Source organism: Balaenoptera physalus (assembly GCF_965194825.1).
Source record: "Balaenoptera physalus genome assembly, chromosome: 10".
Classification (NCBI taxonomy): domain Eukaryota; kingdom Metazoa; phylum Chordata; class Mammalia; order Artiodactyla; family Balaenopteridae; genus Balaenoptera; species Balaenoptera physalus.
The window spans coordinates 96,787,735-96,811,512 of NC_138889.1; the positions used below are offsets into that span (position 1 = coordinate 96,787,735).

The window sequence follows — 23,778 nt, forward strand, 5'->3', positions numbered from 1 at the left end:
CTTAGGTTGCTTCCATGTCCTGGCTATTGTAAATAGTGCTGCAGTGAACATTGTGGTACATGACTCTTTTTGAATTATGGTTTTCTCAGGGTATATGCCCAGTAGTGGGATTGCTGGGTCGTATGGTAGTTCTATTTTTAGTTTTTTAAGGAACCTCCATAATGTTCTCCATAGTGGCTGTATCAATTTACATTCCCACCAACAGTGCAAGAGGGTTCCCTTTTCTCCATACCCTCTCCAGCATTTATTGTTTGTAGATTTTTTTGATGATGGCCATTCTGACCGGTGTGAGGTGATACGTCATTGCAGTTCTGATTTGCCTTTCTCTAATGATTAGTGATGTTGAGCATTCTTTCATGTGTTTGTTGGCAATCTGTATATCTTTGGAGAAATGTCTGTTTAGGTCTTCTGCCCATTTTTGGATTGGGTTGTTTGTTTTTTTGATACTGAGCTGCATGAACTGCTTGTATATTTTGGAGATTAATCCTTTGTCATTTGCTTTGTTTGCAAATATTTTCTCCCATTCTGAGAGGTGTCTTTTCGTCTTGCTTATGTTTTCCTTTGCTGTGCAAAAGCTTTTAAGTTTCATTAGGTCCCATTTGTTTATTTTTGTTTTTATTTCCATTACTCTAGGAGGTGGGTCAAAAAGGATCTTGCTGTGATTTATGTCATAGAGTGTTCTGCCTGTGTTTTCCTCTAAGTTTTATAGTATCTGGCCTTACATTTAGGTCTTTAATCCATTTTGAGTTTATTTTTGTGTATAGTGTTAGGAAGTGTTCTGATTTCATTCTTTTACATGTAGCTGTCCAGTTTTCCCAGCACCACTTATTGAAGAGGCTGTCTTTTCTGTGTTGTATATTTTTGCCTCCTTTGTCAAAGATAAGGGGACCATATGTGTGTGGGTTTATCTCTGGGCTTTCTATACTGTTCCATTGATCTATATTTCTGTTTTTGTGCCAGTACCATACTTTCTTGATTACTGTAGCTTTGTAGTATAGTCTGAAGTCCGGGAGCCTGATTCCTCCAGCTCCATTTTTCTTTCTCAAGATTGCTTTGGCTATTCAGGGTCTTTCGCGTTTCCATACAAATTGTAAAATTTTTTGTTCTAGTTCTGTGAACAGTGCCATTGGTAGTTTGATAGGGATTGCATTGAATCTGTAGATTGCTTTGGGTAGTATAGTCATTTTCACAATGTTGATTCTTCCAATCCAAGAACATGGTATATTTCTCCATCTGTTTGTATAATCTTTGATTTCTTTCATCAGTGTCTTATAGTTTTCTGCATACAGGTCTTTTGTCTCCTTAGGTAGATTTATTCCTAGATATTTTATTCTTTTTGTTGCAGTGGTAAATGGGAATGTTTCCTTAATTTCTCTTTCAGATTTTTTGTTGTTAGTGTTTGGAATGCAAGAGATTTCTGTGCATTAATTTTGTATCCTGCTACTTTACAAAATTCATTGATTAGATCTAGTAGTTTTCTGGTAGCATCTTTAGGATTCTCTATGTACAGTATCATGTCATCTGCAGACAGTCAAAGTTTTACTTTTTCTTTTCTGATTTGGATCCCTTTTATTTCTTTTCCTTCTCTGATTGCCTTAGCTAAAACTTCCAAAACTGCCCCTATCTCTTGTCTTTTTGATGATGGCCATTCTAACAGGTATGAGCCAATATCTCACTGTGGTTTTAATTTGCAATTCCCTAATGACTAGTGATGTTGAGCATCTTTTCATGTGCTTGTTGGCCTTCGTATCTTCTTTGGAGAAATGTCTGTTAAAGTTCTTTTGTCCGTTTTTTGATTGGATTATTTGGTTTTTTGCTGTTGGGCTGTATGTGTATTTATATATTTTGGATATTAACCCCTTGTCAGATACATAGTTTGCAAATACATTTTTCCATTTCACAGGTTATCTTTTCAGTTTGCTATATAGAAGCTTTTTAGTTTGATGCGGTCCCATTTGTTTTTTTATTTTGTGGCTTGTGATTTAGGTGTCATACCCAAAAAATCATTACCATGACCCACATCAAGGAGCTTTATTCCTATGTTTTCTTCTAGGAATTTCATGGTTTCAGGTCTTACACTTAAGTCCTTAACCATTTCAAGTTAATTTTTGTGAGTGGTGTAAGATATGGGTGCAGTTTCATTGTTTTACATGTGCATATCTAGTTTCCCAGCACCATCTACTGAAGAGACTGTCTTTTCTCCATTGAATATTCTTGGCTCCCTTGTCAAATATTAGTTGACCATCTATGCTTGGGTGTATTTCTGGGCTCTTGATTCTGTTCCATTGGTCTGTTTCTCTTTTTTTATGCCAGTACTGTACTGTTTTGATGACTGTAACTTTATAGCCTAGCTTGAAATCAGGAAGTGTGATGCCTGTTGCTTTGTTCTTTCTCTGGATTTCTTTGGCTATTTGGGGTCTTTTCTGGTTCCATATAACTTTTAGGAGTATTTTTTCTAGGAGCATCAACTTTTTTTTTGTTTTAAGTATAGTTGATTTACAATGTTGTATTAGTTTCTAGTGTACAACAGAGTGATCCAGTTATATATATTCTTTTTCATATTCTTTTCCATTATGGTTTATTATAAGATTTTTTTTTTAATTTTTTTGTCCTTTAAGTGACTATTTTCTTTTTATTTATTTATTTATTTATTTATTTATGGCTGTGTTGGGTCTTCGTTTCTGTGCGAGGGCTTTCTCTAGTTGCAGCAAGCGGGGACCACTCTTCATTGCGGTGCGCGGGCCTCTCACTATTGCGGCCTCTCTTGTTGCGGAGCACAGGCTCCAGATGCGCAGGCTCAGTAATTGTGGCTCACGGGCCCAGTTGCTCCGTGGCATGTGGGATCTTCCCAGACCAGGGCTCGAACCCGTGTCCCCTGCATTAGCAGGCAGATTCTCAACCACTGCGCCACCAGGGAAGCCCATATTATAAGATATTGAATATAGTTTCCTGTGCTATATGGTAGGATCTTGTTGTTTATCTTAATTTTATATATAGTAGTTTGTATCTGCTAATCCCAAACTCCTTATTTATCCCTCCCCCTCCTTTCCCCTTTGGTAACCATAAGTTTATTTTCTATGTCTGTGAGTCTGTTTCTGTTTTGTAAATAAGTTCATTTGTATCATATTTTAGATTCCACATATAAGTGACATCGTAAGATATTTGTTTTTCTGTCTGACATACTTCATTTGGTATGATAATCTCTAGGTCCATCCATGTTGCAATGGCATCCATAATGCAAATGGCATTATTGCATCCATTTTTATGGCTGAGTCGTATTCCATTGTTTGTGTATATGTGTGTGTGTCTACATATATATATATACCACATCTTTATCCATTCATCTGTTGATGGACATTAAGGTTGCTTCCATATCTTGGCTATTGTAAGTAGTGCTGCTATGAACATTGGGGTGCATGTATCTTTTTGAATTAGAGTTTTCTCTGGATATATGCCCAGGAGTAGGATTGTTGGATCATATGGTAACTCTATTTTTAGTTTTTTAAGGAACCTCCATACTGTTTTAAGAACATCAGCTTTTGATGTCAAACCCAGGTTGAATCCTGCCTCTTCAGCTTATTAACTCTGGGAAACTTACCTAAGCTCTCAGAACTTCAGTTCGTTCATCTGCCTAGTACCTAATAAATGTTAGTCACTTTCACTGTCAGTAGTAGTAGTAGCAGTAGTAGCAGCTATACTATAGGTTAATATGGGATGTTGACAGGCTGGGTTATTGATCCAATATGTAAAAGGGATATCTTACTTAAATTTCTGATCTTGTTAGTTTTTAATGCTTCATGTCTTAAAAGCGTGCCGTATAATTACTTGAGTATATGCTTATAATAAGAGTGTCTAGAGCAGATTGCATACATCTCTCTATTTTCATGTCTTAGGAGTATATGCCTCTCCCTCCAGAAGAAGCAGAAAACGGGGAGAACGCTGGTAATGAAGAACCCAAGCTGCAGTTCAGTTATGTGGAATGTTTGTTGTATAGCTTTCACCAGTTGGGCCGAAAACTTCCAGATTTCTTAACAGCCAAGCTGAATGCAGAAAAGCTCAAAGATTTCAAAATCAGGTGATGTATGATTGAAGTGGCCAGTCTTTGACAAAGGTGAAAGCTATCTTGAAGCTCCCTAGGTTTTGTTTTCATTTTATAAGAGCTTTTTCCCCACCCTGCCTTACTGCAGTGCAAAAGAATGGAAGATCCACAAAACAGGAATATATATAAACATACAACTATTGTGGCATAGCAAATGCATGGAAGAAGATGACCTTTTTCAAAAATGGACTCTGGCTCTCCCTACTTGCTTCATGATCTTGGGCAGGTTCCCTAACCTCTCTAACACCCCAAATTGTCCTCAGCTGTTAAATTTATTGATAATAGTACCTGCCTTATAGAGTTGTGAGAATTAAATGAGACAATGGATGAAAAGCTTTAAGCACAGTGCCTGGCACATAGTGGGTATTCAGTAAACTGTATCTGCTATTACTGTCTTATAGTGTTATTAGTACCTTACAGTGCAGCTGGAGGAGCAGCACTGGAGAAATCAATATAAGTCGTTTTCCTGAAGATATTTTGTATTAAATCATTCCATGAACAAATTCACATCTTAAGTTTTGAGATGCTTGGCCACTGTATCATCTGTTATTGTCCTCTATGCTTTGGTAAGGCAGAGGTTTAATACTTGGTGAAACGTTTGACCAGAAGCAGGCATCTTAGGAAATTACTCTGAAAGTGAAAAAAAACAGCGATGCCATGTTGTTAAGCAGAGTTCCTAGAAGTTGGCGGGATGGAGTTACGTTACCACCTTTCTTCACATATTACCTGGGAACAAATTTGAAAAAGAGATTACTCAACATCCTTTGCAAAATCTGCAGTTTTGTTTTATTTTTAAACTGGACCCTAAGGTGCAAATGGGTCAAACACTGTCCCCCCTTAGCAGGTAAACATAGAGATTAAGTGACTTGTCTATGTCACTTGACCTTCATTTGGCTAGTGGAAGAGAAGAACCCAGGCCACCTGATTCTAGTCCATGGCTCCTGGTTGTTTCTAATTTAGGCACATGCCTTGCAGGTTAACATAACAAGCTTCCTTAGCACAGTGCCAGAAGTGTTTCCCTTGCCAGGTTGAGTGTGGATCTATTCCAATTTTTGACGAAGAAAAACTGCTTTTATTTTACTTATTTGTGTATCTTTTATGATCATACATTGATAATTAAAAGAAAGTCCCCCTCAAAATTTACTCTTTATTGGTAAAGGTCATTTAGCTGTAGTATTCTTTGAATTTAAAAACAAAGTTGAGGTATAAAAGCAAAGTTGAAGTGATGATTTGTTAATTAGCAAATACTTCTTCATTTAGGCTGCAGTACTTTGCACGGGGCCTGCAGGTTTATATCAGACAACTTCGCTTGGCTCTCCAGGGTAAAACAGGCGAGGCCTTAAAAACAGAAGAGGTAAGAATACTCAGTTACATCTTGTTGGGAAATTTTTGTAATAGCCACCATTTATTACAAATTCAGACTGAATTCATATACTGAAATGTAACATTGGACTTTATTTGAAGGATGATACAACTCTAAGTTGAAGATACAATGTTAGAAGACTACATATTTAGTTATATGCTAAGTTATATAGGAAACTTTATCATTGTTGAAATGTCTTGAATGTTTCCAATGTTTGTGAACAATGTTATCAAATGTTGATGCATACCAGTCTTTCACTAGGGTCTCATTAGCAGCACATTTTGTTTAAATATTTGATTAGCAATTGTGATATTTTTAATTTCACCTTTTTGAAGCCCAAATATTAGTTTACATTAGAAAAAAATATTAAACTGCCAATTCTGTACCAAACTATATGTGTTTATGTTGGGATTTTTGGTTTTCCCTGATCTCATCTATTTTGATCAATCGTCATCTTGGTCCTAATGAAATATTTTAAGTTTTCATTATGTCTTCCTGTAACATAAACTGATATTTTTTTTAAAACAACTGCTGTGTGCCCATGACCTGTCCCTTACTCATTTTTCAAGTAAATTCTAGATATAACACTTAAATGTTCTAACCTGTCAAGGGAAGATAAAGATTATTTGCTTTCTTTGCCCTTTCTACACTTGTTTAGAGTCAAGAAATAGGATTGAGCATTATCTGTAAATATAAACCAAGGAATTCTCTAACTGTAGAAATGATTCTGAAAGAGAAGTGGAATTATTCATGTTCTATACGGGAATGAAATATACATCATGAAAGTTACTGGCATTTTAATTTTGTTTTCCTTTTGCAGAACAAGATTAAAGTTGTTGCATTGAAAATAACAAATAATATCAATGTTTTAATCAAGGTAAGTCTTCCTTTCTTATCAAGTCATCCCAGCCAGCTAGAAAGTTAGTGCAAGAGGTTTTCCATATGTTTTTATGTCTGCAATGGTACTGGTTAAGGAGAGACGCCATTACATTCCAGATGTTTGGCCTTTTAAAGCTTTATGCCTTTCATAACACCGAGTGATGTTTTTGTAGCAATTATAGAATAATACATTGTTTTATTTATTTAAAAGTTATTGCAGAAGATACTGCAAACAAAGGGAGGCATGCAGAGTTCTTCTGACCCAGAGCATTGGAGCAGATACATTTAGACTCAGAAATTTCACTGACTTATAACTTCTTATAGTCTTAATGCTATCGGGTCCTTTTGAATGACCAATAAAACCCTGCTTTGCTTACACTAAGAATGAACAGTCTTATGTGGCACATGAAATGTTGTCCTGTGGTCTTTTCTGTTAACTTGTCTATGTAATAAATTGAGAGTTTTCTATACTTACCATTAAGCCATAAATATCCTTCAGTTCTGTTTACCCTCCCCAAGTATCTGTTAGCCTAAACAAAAAACTAATAACCTGAGAGAACAAAAAAGGAATCACAACAAAGTAGCCATCATTTGATACTGTAAGTTAACAGTACTGTTATAAGTTGATAGTATTGTAGCCAGATGGGAGAAAGAAATATTTGTAACACTTATAGCACAAAGCCTAACAGCAACAAAATCAGGGCTAGTGATATGCCTTAAAACTAATCTGGTAAAAATCCCATGGAATACTTACTTTTTATCAGAAGAGAAAGGGAAGCTTTTCAGAGAAAACAGTGAGACATTGAGGGATGAGTATCATTGCCAACAGGAAAAGTGAAAAGGCATTAAAAACAGAAGAGGTAAGAATACTGACTCATCGCAAAGAAAATTTTTATCATAGCCACCATTTATTTCAAATCTCAAATATAAATAATTTCAAATGGTGGATTAATACATTAAAATGTGAGATTTGACTTTATTTGAACTGATGCTATAAGTCAAAGTTGAAGATATACTATGATGTTAAGAACGTTTTAAACTTAGCAAATACTATGACCCAACACATGGAGATGAGACAGTTTCCTGTTCAGGAAACCAGAGTGATTTAAAGATGACTGCAGTAGGAAGTTGTGTGGGGAAGAGTGATGAATAGGGTCAGCAACCAATGTGTAGGGTACCTGACCAAAAAATTCTGAAATATTTTTTAAATATGACAATCAATTCTTTGTTTTAGGGAAATCACAAGAAAAACTGGTGTGCTTTGGTCCATCCATGGCATCTGCTTGCAATCTTTAGTTCCTACCTAACCAGACGCATCTAATTCCAAAATTTACCTTCACTTCTATTTCAGTGAATCCACAAACTATAACTCCAGTTTCCCATTGTCACCTGAGATTTAACATGTTTAAAATTGAAGACTTCCCCCTTCTTCTTCCTGTTGACACTTTCTTAATAAATAACATTATTATATGCTAAATCACTCCAACTAGAAACCTCAAGAATTTTTGTTTCAAAGGACTTTATATTGGCTAATTTCCTGCATTTATCTGGTACCCTGGACTTAAGTTTTATATAGTAGGAGGTGATTTTTATTCACATATTCATTTTAACTGTGAAAGAAACTTAGTTTACTTTTATCAGATTTTGCCTGTATATAAAAATTAGAGTAAAACTGGTAAGAAATGTTAGGTAAAATACCAAGAATAAATATATTTAGAAATTCATTCATAGTTTTGAGGGTATTATGAGGTTAGATTATTTCAGTTCTGGATTATGTTAGCATTTAAATTCAGCAAATATTTGCATTACCATATATTAATAATTTAGTACTTAAATCTTGTGGGTTTTTTCCTTATTGGTAATATATAGATATTTGAGGGGAAGAAAAACATGATTAGCCAGACCTTTAGTTTTGTTCTAGTTTTGAACCACTTAAAAACCTGCAAAAGCAAATGCAGAGTGCACCATTATATCTTCCTTAAAGCACGTCAGTGACTGCACCTGTGCAAAAGAAACTACTTGTGGATTTGAATAAAGTTGATAAATATTGATATTTTTGTCGTATAACTTGAAATGACATTTGAAAAAAGTTAGCTGCAGTTTCTTAAGGGATGTGCACAAAATAACATTGAAGTAATAGATGTAATTTGTAAACAAATTGTCCTTGTTTACTTTTCTTTTGCAGTTTATTTTTTAGGTTATTATTTTAGTCATCAGCGCAAAAGCAAGAAGGATAAATTAGTTTCCCTTCCTAAAATTAAAGTGTGTCTCCCTGTTTTCTACCCTTACCACCACTCCCCACACCACCAAACACATTAGAAATCTCTAATTTTGTCTCTTCAGGATCTCTTCCACATTCCTCCTTCGTATAAGAGCACAGTAACACTATCCTGGAAACCTGTACAGAAGGTTGAAATTGGGTAAGAAACATATTTAAAGGGATTAAAGTGTTCTAATGTTTGATTTACAAATACGAAAAAATCTGAATTCAGATTTTACATTTCCTGTACAAAATGGTACATTATTTGTTAAATGATTCTTAATAAGATGTTAAACTATGACTATTAGAAGCATGACTTAAAATATGAAATCTAATCTAGTATTTATAAAATAAACTGGTAGAATACAACTCTGGAATTTCAAACCTTTGTCCGTATTGCTGTAACTTAATAAGACTTTCCTGACAAGTTTTATAAAATGAGTCACTTGTGTATAATCTATGAAGCTACATATTTCAGATTGTTGTAAAGCCTTGTAAATGCCCCTCTGACAGTGTCTGCATAACTGAAGCACAGTTAATTTGATGACATCAGAATGTTATTTCCTTTTTTCTGATGTGACTGTCATCTTTGGGATGTCTTTTGTAACAGATATAATAAATATATTGATAGCCTCTGCTATAAAAGAATTTTTTTTAATTGCTGTTCTTCCTACCATTATAGGCAAAAGAGAGCCAATGAAGATACAACTTCAGGCTCACCACCCAAGAAGTCTTCAGCAGGACCAAAAAGGGATGCCAGGCAGATTTATAATCCTCCTAGTGGGAAATATAGCAGCAATTTGGGCAACTTTAATTATGGTGAGCGTTTCCGTTTGGGTACAAGCAATATGAGAGATTAGGCAGAAATTGTGTTGTACTTGATTTTAATTACTAATTAAATAGAGTATCATAGTTCTTTCAGGTGACTTTTCGAGTTAGTTTGGGGAACCTGAACTGTTGGGGAAACAACTTAACCCATTCCTTTCTGACTCATCCTTGTGGGCTCACTGAATTGAGCATGTAACACTGAGAACCTGAAAAATGTGCCTCTTGTATTCAGAGGAGCCAACAGGAAAAAAAAGGAAGGAAGATGGCATGAACCATCTATTCCTGGTTTTCTCTGTTTTAGCTTCAAGACAAGACATTTTGTTCATTCTCCCTCAAGAATGTATATAGCTTCCATTCTTGGCAGATGTGGTATTAATGATCCTTCTTGGACCTTGTCAGCCTACTGCTTGTCCTCCCATCTTCTGCACTACTTCAAAAGGAGAAGTTCTAGAAGGTAGAGTCAGATGTTAAAGCATCATCTAGCAAAGAAGATGTGTCCTGTTGCAGTCTCCCCCACTGCCCAGAGTGCAGTCTTCCTTTCAACTTTAGACATTAGTGCAAGGAGAGCTTCCCACTAGTCCAGTCTCTCCCAGGGCTGTTGAATCAGAAGTGAAGTTTGTCTCACTGGCTAATAAAGAAAAATGGACAAAAATTTCACTGACTCAGATCCTTAATCTTGCTTAAGAAGACCAAGTTTAATATTCAAAACCAAACATACTTGTGATTGGTCTTGGTTACCAAGCAGAATTGATTCTGCAGTAATTATTCCCAAAAAAGTACATTCTGAAGAATATGCTCTCTATAATGTTTCCAGGGTGAGATGATTGTGACGTTAAGTAAATTCCTCCTACGATAGCTAAATTCCTCTAATATCTGAGCAAACAGATTATAGAAAGGCAATTTTAGATTGTGAAATGAACCCTTCTACTCCAGTCAGACTCTTTGAGGCAACTTTAGTGTACAAAAGATCACTGAACTCTTACTTATATAATAATAAGTAAATGTGCATCTCTTAGCTTCTTTTCCTACTTGAAATATAGGGATAGCATAGAGCTTAAAAACTTCAAAAAAATATTTGCAAAAGCATTTTGTAAATGGAAAGGATTCTGTTACTTCATTGCACCAAATATTGTCCTCTGTCATTTGTATGATTCAATGTGGTGTTTATCAAAACCATTCTTAAAATCAACTATTCTTTCAGATACTATCTTCATTTGCTATAGATGAAAGTAATCAAGAGGTATGGCAATACATAGAGAATTAAATTGTATTTATTTTCACTTAGGCAAGTCAGTTACTCTGAATTTCCATAAGCATTCTGCCCTGTGAAATTCATTACCTGCCTGATAGGGAGAATCAGATGATGTGATGCATGTGGAAAAAAGGTGTGAAAAATGCAAAGCCTTAGGTTGTATGTGATTTTTTTTTTTAATTATCAATGTGAAAAAATTAAGCAGTTTTACTCAGGACAAAAATCCAGGGAATTCCCTGGCAGTCCAGTGGTTAGGATTCCACACTTTCACTGCTGGGGGGTTTGATCCCTGGTCAGGGAACTGAGATCCCACAAGCTGCACGGTGCGGCCAAGAAAAAAAAAATCCAGGAGTCACAACTTGAGTTGTTCCGTAGTCATCAAAGTAACACAATGGCAAAACAGACAAAACTGTTGTCTTTTGTGTCTGGTATTACTGTACTTTAATATTCCTATAGGGGTGAACCTTGTAATTGGAGTGCTTGTCATAAATTAAACTAAACTCTGATTGTTCTTATTGGAAAGTAGGAACAAAATTTCTGCTAGTACTTTTATTTTGGGGAGTTGAATGTGTCAGATTGTAAGTATTCTCATAGTAACAATTCAGAGTTTCCCTGGATTTCTTTCACCCATTCGGTTGAAAACAGTTCTTGGTACTATAGATGAGAATTGGTGGACCAATCTACCTCAAATTTTTTCTACCTTTTTTATGTCCTTTCCTTAGGGAACTGACAGTGGGTCAGGAAGAAAGAGAAACTGTTGGATTTTTTTTCCTGGGATGTCAGAGTTGTCTCAAAATTGGAGGGAAAAAATGTTTTGTGTTCTTGAGTCTTTAATACATAGATTTTATTACCCACATTTGGCAAAACCGTCATAATTCCACTTTTCTATATCAGCCAAGCTCAATTTTATTTTTCCAAGGAAGACTGGTTGCATGGAGGGTTTTTTTTTGTTTTGTTTTGTTTTGTTTTTAAAGAGTCATACACACTGCAGGTTTGGGAAATTTATTCCTTTTGTGTTATGGGGAACCAGGTAATACTAATATCGCTGTCTTATTACAGTGAACAAGTCTACTGCAAAGAAAATAGATTGTGCCAGTGTCATGGGCCTGAACTTGTTCACTACAGAGAAGGAGCCAGAATTTGTGATTGTTCTTTGAGTCCATGTAGGCATACTTAGACTTTTTTCCTTATCCAAGTTTATCACTTTACTAACCAATGTCTCTGTTATTTGCTTTATCAAATGGCGTTTGTTCCCGTAACTTAGTTCATCTTCCTGGTGCATTTTCAGTCAAATTATTTGCAAACATATACCCATGTATAGTTTTCCTTCATGCAGAACAGAGTTCCCTGGTAACCCACAAGTACTAATTCTACGTTTTGTGACTTGTATCCTTCAACTTTTACCTTTTTAGAATATAAAAATAATGTTTAAAGTATAATTTTAACTGTAAGCAGTGTTAGTAAGCTTGAAACCATTGAAAAGATCATTGAAGTGCAGAATAGTCCCTCAGGATGAAGAAAAAAGAAAGTTTGGTGACTCCCTGTACTGTAGAAATGGCTGCCTCGGTTGCAGATCAAAAAGAAATAGCCAATACAGAAAAGATAATCACAGCAAATAATACCTTCATACTATGTATTTAATATACTTACTAGATATAGCTGAACAATTGAGGGTAACTGAGTTCTTCATATTAAAATTGATCGAAAAACAATTGAAAGGGTAGATTTTAGTAGTTTGTTAGCTTATAGCTAATAATGATAGCTATGGGGGTGTTGATTTGTTAAGTGTGTCAATGTAAACTGAGAAATGAAGGTTTTATAATGAGTATGATGGGGGAAAATATCCAGACATCTGCATGGGTAAAGCCAAGTCTTAAACAGTCAAAAATGCAGGAGTTACAGCATCAAGAAGTTGCTGTATTAAGGTTGCTATGCTCCCAGAATGCACCACTGTCATTGCATCTATCACTGGGAGTATCTTACCCACAGATGACCTCTGATTTTCTGAACGTGTTGGCTCACGATGGTTTCATTTAAACAGTTTGCATACCAATCAACTTAGAAAAATGTGTCATGACATGAGAGGTGACTTTGAATCAGATTCTGTTCTGTTACACAGGTAAATGTTGGCTAAGCTGGGGAAAGGTCTAGTTAGTTTTCTAACTCAAGAGTTTCTGGAGGGGAAAAAAAAAAGAAGAAATCAGAACATCACCCAAATACAGTAACTATATTTCTAGCCATAATGGCAAAAAATGGATTGCAGTACTGACTTGATAGGAATTTTTCAAGCCTCCAATATTATGGATCAAAAATGGCAACACCAGGTTCTTTTTATTGCTCCTAACAAGATTGCTGCAATGAGGAAGTCTGAAAAGTTCCAATGAGGAGATTCTATCTCCAGAATTAGAAGTTTGAGACTCTTACTTATACATGATGAAAAGTCCTGCCTTGCTGATAACTTCAATCAGTTTTCTTCACTGGAAAGACTCCTTTGAGGAATATTTCTCTGCAGCTGTAAAACAGACTGACCAATAAATCAAGGACTCATTCTACTATATGGCACAACTAACTTGATTTTTTCAGCAAAAGATATCCTTAATTTACGTCAGTAACCCAAACACTGTAATATATACATATCACCTTTTCGGCAGCACTCTGAGCAGCTCATACATAGCTGAAAAAGCAGTGAGAAAAGCCGTCGGAATTTGTATCAACATTATTTTGAAATGTGGTGAGCAAAACAAATTGCCTATTCGTTGCATTTGAAAGGTACATTTTTCATTCTAGCGTGATTTTTCAGAATTGATCATTGATAGTCTAGGATATTTTACATATATGGCACTAACTTTTGAAGGCCAGTGGCTTTAATTCCATATTAAGTATAGAAATTTTTCTAGTTTCGTTACTTATCTTTGGTAGTGATAAACCCCAAAATAAAGAACTAACAATGTAGTTATAACATTGTCACCTTGAAATATCTTTATTAATGGGATGCATTTAATTGAGTACCTACTGTGTGTGAATGTAGGCACCTTGTGGTACGTGCTTTGGCATATATGATGCCCTGGTTTTATGTCAAGATTGAATTTGTAGATGGACTAGCGGAATACTGATGCTGTTTGTATAGAGCCTACTTACTGCTACGTTCAGAGCTGCGAGCTACATGACTTCTGTGTGTGCTGTCCCGTGAAGTCCTGAACAAGACCTAAACCCTTGTTCGCTTTTTCGTAGAGCAGAGAGGAGCCTTCAGGGGAAGTAGAGGTGGCCGAGGTTGGGGAGCACGAGGAAATCGTAGTCGGGGAAGACTCTACTGAATGAGAAGTCACAGTCTTCAGCATTGTCTTGAGCTTAATATACTTAAATTCTACTACTCATTGGATTGCCGGGGATGTCCCTTTAAAAAGACTGCTGCCTTCAGCTAAAAACTTAATGTCCTTTATACCTTTGTATGTATGATCTACTTTTGTAACAGACCATGGTTGTGTCCAAGGTAAAACCACAGCGATATTTTTGGATGCTTTGTCTGCAATCTTGACTTGTTTTTGCAAAATCACCATTATTCAGACTTCATATTGTGAATCTTTTAAACATCTTGATAATTTGTTATTGAGAGCTATTCAAATCTAAAATGTAATAAAATTCAGTCTAGTTCTGATAACTGGTAAAGATCCTCAGTTCTGAAAGGTTACTGACTTTCCTGTCCTCTCTGTCTTCCCCCCAGCCAACATATGGAGAAGAGTAATGGTCAGTCTTAACATTTTATTTTCATTGTTATTTAATAAAGCCGCTAGGCAATGGTGCAGCATTCCTGGCTTCTGTCAGAAAAGCAAAATACTTACCAGCTTTCTTAAAATGTAGAAATGACATTACATTTTTAGGAGGAAGTAAGTTGCTTTGCACTGCTTACTTAACTCTTCTCCATATGTTGTGATATAAATTTTTGAATATGGGATCTTACTATTTGCATAGAAATGTGTATGTATAATATACATACATACATGAGCATATATCTGTGTGTGTGTGTGTATATATATATATATATGCATGCTGCGAAACTTGACTACACAACATAAATCATTTTTTAAAATTCCAGGAACGGGTAGTCTTTGACACGGTGATTATCCTTTTGAGGCTGAATCCATTATTAACTTGTTATCTAGGTTTTCCTTCCAGTAGTGAGGGCTTTTGAGTCAGTTGCACTTACATGATTATTGTTATTTGAAACTAAAAATAAAGGCTGCATTTTCAAAGATAAATTTGGAGATCCCTGTTGGAGAAATATAGCCAGAATATTGAATCTGATGTACATATAGGTTTCTACAGGATGAGACAGAATAATTTAGAATTCGGGGATTTGATAACCAGGGCAGCCCAGAAAAAGTGATTTGGTGACTTGGTAACATGGTATACCAGTAAGTAAGGGATGCTCTCTCAGTTTGCTTTTGCCACTTTCAAGATTTTAACTTCTCAGGTTATTAATCAAAATTATTGTATAAGTTAGTCAATAGAGTCTTTAGGTTAAAACAACAGATGGGGGGTTTGTGGAGTGTTTAATGTCATGGGCATTTTTAGTAGCATAGGCCCTTTGCTCTGCATTTGAATGTTTCATATATTTTTGTTCCACAGTTAATCTTCCCTCCCCAAGTTTGCTATTCAAATCCAATGCCTGAGTGACATTTTCTAGTAGTTTGACATTTTTTTTGAGGCATAGTTTGTGATTCCAATGCAGGTGTCTTCATTACTGTTACCTCTATATTGGGGGGATAGGCAGAACCCCTTTGTTAGAATTACTGCACATGTGTATGGGGAAAATATTTTTTGAAGACTAGAACGATACAAGTGAGCAAAAGAAGTTGGTCAGCTTGACTATGGAGTGGTGGCAATAATCTCTAAACATTCCAAAAGACAGTGAGCTGAACCTAAGCTCCCTTGGAATCTGAGCAGACACAGGAACATGGAATTGCCATTTGAAAACTGTGACCAGGTAGCCTGGACCTCAACGGCAGATCAGCCAGTGGCCTAAAGCCATTTCAAGTATAGATGCTGTTTTGGGACTACAGTTACATAAATTTGAACATTAAGTGTAATTTTTCCTCTTTTTCTTTTTAATATTTGTAAACTCAAAGCTGAGCAGAAGTGACTTTACTTTTCTAAAGTTTGATATTAAGTTGACTGTGTTCCTTCCTTTACCACCTCATTGTTCCCCTTCCCTTTCCTAAGGCAATAGTGCACAACTTAGGTTATTTCTGCTTCAAAACTTTGAACGAAAAACTTCATGCCACGAATTTTTTTTCTTTTGCAAGACACCTGTATATCCCCTTGTTCAAATGTAAATGTTCCCTTATGCTTTTGAAATAAATTTCCTTTTGTAATTTTGTTTTGTGTCTTGTTGTGTTATGATTATAACTTCAGATTCTTGGATATTCATTAAACATTTATTCATTGCTTCTCATGTGCCAGTGTGTTAGACCATGAAAATATAAAGATGGACAAAATACTGCTGTGCTTTCAAGGGTTCAGTATTGCAAGTTATCTTTCATTTTCAACCTTTTGAATTTATTTTTAGAAGCTAATACCCTTCTGAAAAAAGGATTTGGTTCTTTCTGTCAAAGCAAAACATCAGATACTTGCCAAATCATTATGAAATAATTTCTTCCCTCAAGTTATTATGTAAAGCAACTTCTTATTTTGACTCCCAGCCTTTGTTTTCCTGAAGTAGCACCAAGGATGGATCAGAAAAAGTTACCTAAATTCTCTTGGTGATCACATCCAGTCCTATGTCTCTAATAGCATCTACATGCTGAGGACTGCCAAATGTCTATGTCCATCCTTTCTTGCCTGGAGTTTCATAGTAGCCTCCTGATTCATCTCCCAGCTATTACACTTGACTATAGCCTGTTCTAAACACAGCAGCAAAGAAACATCCACTCTTCTACTTGAAGCTGTTCAATGGCTCCTCGTTTTAGAATAAAAATCAAAAACACTGCCATGGCTTAAATTAAAAGTTTCTGACCTCAGCTGCTGCTCTGCCCCAGTCAGTCAGCTTCATGCAGCTAGGCAAAGGCACACTCCTACCTTAGAATCTGCACTGGCTGTTCCTTCTAGCCACATACCTGCCTGTCTAACTCTACCCCTTCAATTCCTCAAAGATCACCTTCTCAGGGAATCCTGTTTAATACCGCAATGCCCCTTTCTACCCTGCCAAGACTCCAGAACCCACTTACCCTACTCAATGTTCTCTGGAGCATTTGCCAACTTCTAACATACTATCCTAATTATACTGTATATTGGGTTAGCCAAAAAGTGCCTTCAGTTTTTAAGTAAAAATAAAAGACATTTTTCATTTTCTCCAAGAACTTTATTGAACAATGTATTCACCCTTTTATTCCACTACCTTCTGCCATTTTTCAGGCAACTTCATAATTCCATCTTCCCAAAACTTTTTATCTTTTTGAACAAAGAATTGTTCCAGGTGCCTTATACAGTCTTCCAGGGAATTGAAATTTTTTCCATTAAGAGAATTTTGTAAAGACCGAAATAAGTGGAAAGCCGAACGTGCAATGTCTGGTGAATACAGCGGACGAGTCAGAACTTGCCAGCCAAGCTGTAACAGTTTTTGGCTGGTCATCAAAGAAACATGCAGTCTTACGTTATCCTGATGGAAGTTTATGCGTTTTCTGTTGACTAGCTCTGGATGCTTTTTGTCAAGTGCTGCTTTCAGTTGGTCTAATTGGGAGCAGTACTTGCTGGAATTAATCATTTGGTTTTCCATAAGAATCTCGTAATAGAGGACTCCCAGTCCCATCATATACACAACATCACCTTCTTTGGATGAAGACCGGCCTTTGGTGTGGTTGGTGGTGGTTCATTTCGCTTGCCCCATGATTTCTTCCGTTCCACATTATTGTACAGTATCGACTTTTCATCGCCCATCACAGTTTGTTTTAAAAACAGAACATTTTCATTACGTTTCAGTAGAGAATCGCATGCGGAAATACAGTCCAGAAGGTTTTTTTGCTTAACTTATGTGGAATACAAACATCAAAGTGATTCACATAACCAAGCTGGTGCAAATGACTTTCAACACTTGATTTGGATTTTTTGAGTATGTCAGCTATCTCCCGCATGGTTTAACGTTAATTGTTCTCAATGTCTCAAAATTTGATCGCTATCAACTTCAACTGGTCTACCCGACCGTGGAGCATCGTCCAGCGAGAAATCTCCAGCACGAAACGTCGCAAACCACTTTTGACACGTTCAATCAGTCACAGCTCCTTCTCCATACACTGCACAAATCTTTTTTTGCGTTTCGGTTGCATTTTTTCCTTTATTGACATAATAAAGCATGATATGCCAAAAATGTTGCTTTTTTTCTCCCATCTTCAATATTAAAATGGCTACACAAAAATTCACCAATTTTGATGTCTTTTTTTAAATGCTGACATGACAGCTGTCACATACAGTCTAACAAAATTGTTTCTAATGAAGTTAAAGACAACTAAGTGCTACTAGAGCCATCTTATGGAAAAAAATGGACGAATCTTTTGGCCAGCCCAATAATTTACCATATTTTTAGTGTCTCCCCCTGGTAGAATGTAACGTGGCTAAAATGCCACAAAGGTAAGGATTTTTGCATTTTGTTCACTGATAATCCCATACATCTAAAACAATGCTTAGGACATAGTAAGCTTGCAATAAATAATAAGTAGAAGGCAGTGTTTTATGCTGAGGATATAGTGGTGAACAAGATAGGCAAACTCTCATGGAGTTTACATTCTATCATGCAGAGGCTAATAAGTTGATTTCAGAGAGTAGTGTTATGAGGACACTGAAGCATTCTAAGGTGATAATTTGTAAGAGCTCACATAGAAAGAATGGTTAGAAAAAGTCTCCGAGGAATTCATTTGAGCTGAGTCCTGGATGATGATTTGGAGCCAGCCTAGTGAAGACCTCAAGGAAAGGCATTTGAAATGGAGGCAACAAAACGTGCAGAACACTTGGCTTTAAGAATACCAAGCTGTGCTAAAGAATGAGTTCTCAAAGTGCTTAGGTTCCTAATCTTGACCCCAGAACTCCTAAACTCACCTTCGGTGAACTACTTTCAATAACTCAAAGGGCACATGCTCTTTCTGATCCTGGGGCATGTTTCCTCTGTCTGGAAAATCTTTGTTCCCTGACTCTCCCCCTCCCATTCATCAGGCTAACATTCCTTCTTCGGGTCAGACTAGATCTCACGCTCCCTGGGAAGCCTTTCCGCCCATGCTGGGTACAGGACCACGTACAGGATGCTCCCTCAGCTCAATCCTTCCTCCCCATATTGGAACCCATAGGAGGAACTCAGATCAGTTCCGATGGGTAGAAAACAGCAAGTGGGATTTAATTCTAGCAAGTGTGATGGAAACTAAAACAAATGAAATCTAATTTATCAAAATCCTAAGAAACTAGATTTAGTCCTAGAAGCTGTACATTTGAAACTAATATAGCCACAAATGAGAAAATCAAGTAAAATGCTGGTCATCATTAAAGAGTTGATAGGGCTTCCCTGGTGGCGCAGTGGTTGAGAATCCGCCTGCCAATGCAGGCGACACGGGTTCGAGCCCTGGTCTGGGAAGATCCCACGTGCCGTGGAGCAACTGGGCCCGTGAGCCACAGCTACGGAGCCTGCGCGTCTGGAGCCTGTGCTCCGCAACAAGAGAGGCCGCGATAGTGAGAGGCCTGCGCACCGCGATGAAGAGTGGTCCCCGCTTGCCGCAACTGAAGAAAGCCCTCGCACAGAAACGAAGACCCAACACAGCCATAAATAAATAAATAAGTAAATAAATAAATTTTTTTTTTTAAAAAGAGTTGATAATAGAAGCAAGATCTGAGACAAAGCCTAGACAGACTACTACATACAGTTCCAGTTTGTATTCTTCAAGAAATACGTAAGAATAGGAAACAAGAAGAGCAAATAAAAGATGAGGGAATGGTATTTCTAGAAGGAAAAACTAAAACTTGGTATGCTATGAAGTGATGGATAAGATCAAAAAGCACAAACGCACTAAAAGGTTTGAATAGAATGAACTTGGATTTAATCATAAAATCAGGATACTGAAAGTTGGGTGTATGTGAGGGAGTAAAAGCTGGGGGTAGGGCAGGTATGACCTGTAGCTACTTACAGACTGAACAGTCACAATACAATTACTCCATGGAAACTGTCGCCCCCAAATGTATTAACAGCTGCAAAGATTTGGATAAATTAATGGCTGGTAAGTCTGTATCAGGAAAAGTCTTTGAGGCTGACCATCATGTTATCCTCAGAGCAGCCCTGGTGTCACTGTGAGTTAGAATCCTGGGCTGATTTGACACTTGGTCTCATCCAAAGTAGTCCTCATGCTTCAGACTGCCAGACAAACTACTGGCGAACTATTTCTAAATGAAATTACTACATTCATAATTTCTAATGAAATTACTATTTAGGTATCCTCTGCCTCTCCTTTGAAAACCCTCTTCACTTTGTGTATGACTGCTGGGGAGATACACCTGGATAGCCCCTCCTGCCATAACCAGCCTCCCTCCCTATCCACCCTTTCAACCTCCACCAGTTCAAAATCACTGAAGGAATTAACTATATGTAGCAGGCTGCCAATAATTCCTTCTATTCCCAGTCAAACAGGCTGCTTCACTTATCAAGATGAGTCTATTTCCATTTCCCCTTAACTCTGGGCCAGCCTTGTTACTTTCTTTGATCAATAGAATGCAGAAGTGACACTTTTCTGGGCCTGGCCCTCAAGGAGCCTGACAGCTTCTACTTTCACTCTTTTGGAGCCCTGAGCCACCACGTAAGAAACCTCTGTAACTAACTACTGGGACTGAGAGAGAGAGGCCCAGCCACCCCTAGCCATTTCAGCTACTCCAGGTAAGCACTAGGCATGAGTGAAGCCATTTGGGAACATTCCAAACCCAGCCAAGGTCCAGCTGCATGAAGCCTTATGAGTGACCCCAGCTAACAGCAGGAGGAGGAGAACCACCAGCTGAGTCCAGCCAAAAAATATGAAATATAATAAATCATGGTTTAAAGCTTAAAATTTAAGCCACAAAGATTTACGTTGGTTTACTATGAAGCAAAAGATAATCATTTAACAGAATTTAAACCAGGGTGTTAACTCTCTCAGGAATATTTATATCTTAAGTTTTCTCTAAGAAATAAACAATATAGAGATCCTTCACAACATTCAGATAAAGTGGCCCAAGAGAGGAAATTAATAATCCAGAAAGATCATTTTATCATTGTGCAATTCCCAGCTTCAAAAAAAAATCTATAATTTATAATGATAGTGATAAATTAAAGGACCTATGTGCTAAAATACTTTATGCTGAAGAGCAAATTAAATGCAGTTATGGGTTTTCCTATCATTTGTTCAACTAAGAATTGAATCACAATTTAGAGATTATCAGCAATTTTGGTAACTACCATCTTATATTTCTACAGGTTTTATGTAAGTATAAAGAGAAAATATGTACTTAAAATGGAAAAAATATCAGGTCTTAAAACAACAGAATAAAAGAAGGGTAACAAGTGATCTATTTGGATGTAGAAAATTGGTAGCAACAATTTTATTTGGATTAGAATTTTTCATTGTTTTATTCATATAAAATGGGAAAGCTACCTTTTGGGGGTATAAAAAACTAAACAAACCACTTAAGTATGGAAGCTTTATGGAAGATAAAAATACATTAGTATAGGAAATGCTTCCTGCCCTCAGATGCTAACAGTCTAACTAGTTAAACAAAGAGCTACTCAAGAGTTTAGCTGTTCAAAATGTACAAAGTAATATCACAAAGCAACATGGTATTGATTGTCATATTAGTGTTACAGAATTCAGAGGAGGCAAATAGAAGTTTACAGATTTTTTTACAATCTGGGATTTAAGCTATACCTTAAATAATATATTTTAAAAGAGCAAGAGAGGGATTTTAGGCAAGGAACAAGATGAGCAAGAGCACTTCTAAGTGTTACTGTGTGATGCTTAAAACATAGTTCAGTAAGACTAGAGGTGTGGACCTTGGCAGGCAGGATCTATGGCAGGCAGGATTCTAAGATGACCCCCCAATGATCCTTGCCCTCATAAAATCTTCTCCTTTGAAAGTGGGGGAAATGTGTGAATATGGTATCATTCCTCTAGTTTTATGTTATATGGCAAAGGGAATTTTTGCAGATGTCACTAAGGTTACTAATCAGTTCACATGGGGCTACTCAAAAGAGAGGTTATCCAGGTAGACCTTATCTAATCACATGCGCGCTTTAAATCTGGGCCTAGAGATCAGAGATGGAAGAAGTCAGAGATATACGTGATGGAGACATTTCCCTGCTTGCCTTGAAGAAACAACTGCCATGCTGAGAAAGCCACATGGCAAGGAATGGTGGGTGACCTAGGAGTTGAGAATGAGGACAGTCAGTAAGCAGCAAGAAAACTGGGACCTCGGTCCTATAACGGCAAAGAACTGAACTCTGTAAAAACTTGAAAGCATTTGGGAGAAGCTCCTAAGCCTCAGGTGAGATTGCAACCTCGGTATAAGCCATGTGAGACACGGAGCAGAGAACCCACACACACCATGCCAGACTCTTGACCCATGGAAACTGAGATAATAAGTGTACGTTAAGCTGCTAAATTTTGTGGTAATTTGTTACATAGCAACAGAAAACTAACACAGGATCCCAAAGGACAAGGGTTATCATTTAAGGAAAACGAAGGTGGGTGGTACGTTAAAGCTATACAAGTTACTATTCCGCCCCTTTACAAGTTAACTTGTGCATGTCAAAGAAATTGCTGACGGCCAAAAGAGGTGATGTTGGAGCTTCTTTCAAACTCCTCACCATCCTTCATCCATGCTCAGGCTCTAAAGTTAGGTAGACCTGAATGCAGATCTGAGTTCTGCTGCTTATTAGCTGTATGATCTTGGCCAAATTACTTAACTAGCCTACGCCTGGTAAATTAGTGAAGATTAACTGGAACTATGTGTGTACAGTGCCCAGTATGTATTAGACACTCAGCAAATGTTAGATGATGGTGACTGTCATTATTTAGTAGCTTTATACACTAGTAAGGTTTACTTCTATGCCTAAAAATAAGATGCTGAGAACATACAAGAAACCCTTACAATTTGCCACCAATTTCACCTTTTCATACTTAGTGCTTATTCTGCCTGAAACAGCACCTTTGCTCTAAGACTTTCACTTGGTTGGTCTGTCTGTTCTACACATGAGCCCTTACACACCCCCAATATCCTATATGTAAATTGTTACCTTGCCAATATCCCACCAGACTGCACACTGCTCAGTGGTCAGATTTTCATACCCAGGGTCTAGCAGAGTACCAGGCAAAAAAAGCAGGTAAGCCATACATTTTTAATGAAAGTAATGCTCATCACTTCAGTACTCTTAAGAAAAGCTGCTCTAAGAAGACATAAAAAGCCAGTACTGTGGTCACGGCTTCCATAGCATGAAGTGATGTTTAAACAATTGGCAATTATTTGTTTTCTTGCAATACACCTGAGTAGGGAAGTGGTCAGGCATAATTCTCATCTTCCTTTTCCCAAAGAAAAAAACCCAAGGCATAATGAACCTAAACATAAAATGACACATATAGCTAGAAGGCAGCCTTGACACACCTAAAACGACATAGCTAACTAGAACCTAGAAGCCAGGCTAGTCTGCTTGGCCCGCGGGTTGATTCACTAGAAGGAAGTGCTTCTCAAACTTTAATGTACATACCAGTCACCTGGGGCTCTGGTTAAAAGGTGTAATCTGATGGGAAGAGACAGAAGAGCCAAGAATGTGCTTTTTTAATAAGCTCCCAGCTGATGCCAATGCTGCTGGTCGCCAGATCTAGACCTATGATGTTCAGTAAGGTAGCCACTAGCCACACGTGGCTGTTAAGCCCCTGAAATCTGGCTAGTCCGAATTTAGATGAGCTATAAGCGTAAAATGCATACGGATTTCGAAAACTTGGTACAAAAATAAATCTCAGTAATTTCTAATAATAATTAGATGTTAATAATAATCTAATAATAATCTAATAGATTTCACACTGAACTAATAATATACTGCATATAAT

At 37.0% G+C, this 23,778-nt stretch overlaps 1 protein-coding gene across 5 annotated transcripts in view; it reads left to right on the top strand.

Moving 5' to 3' along the window:
• Positions 1-16,057, top strand: part of API5 (apoptosis inhibitor 5) — a 37,543-nt gene extending 21,486 nt beyond the window's left edge. Inside the window, exons 9-14 of one of the 5 annotated variants that reach the window (XM_082410503.1) lie at positions 3,894-4,075; positions 5,360-5,453; positions 6,283-6,339; positions 8,685-8,761; positions 9,284-9,420; positions 11,741-13,906. In XM_082410503.1, coding sequence (XP_082266629.1) covers positions 3,894-4,075; positions 5,360-5,453; positions 6,283-6,339; positions 8,685-8,761; positions 9,284-9,420; positions 11,741-11,838 — 645 coding nt within the window. In that variant the 3' untranslated portion in view covers positions 11,839-13,906. The other 4 variants (XM_082410507.1, XM_082410505.1, XM_082410504.1 and 1 more) reach the window with 4 other exon arrangements.
• Positions 16,058-23,778: the final 7,721 nt, after the last annotated feature.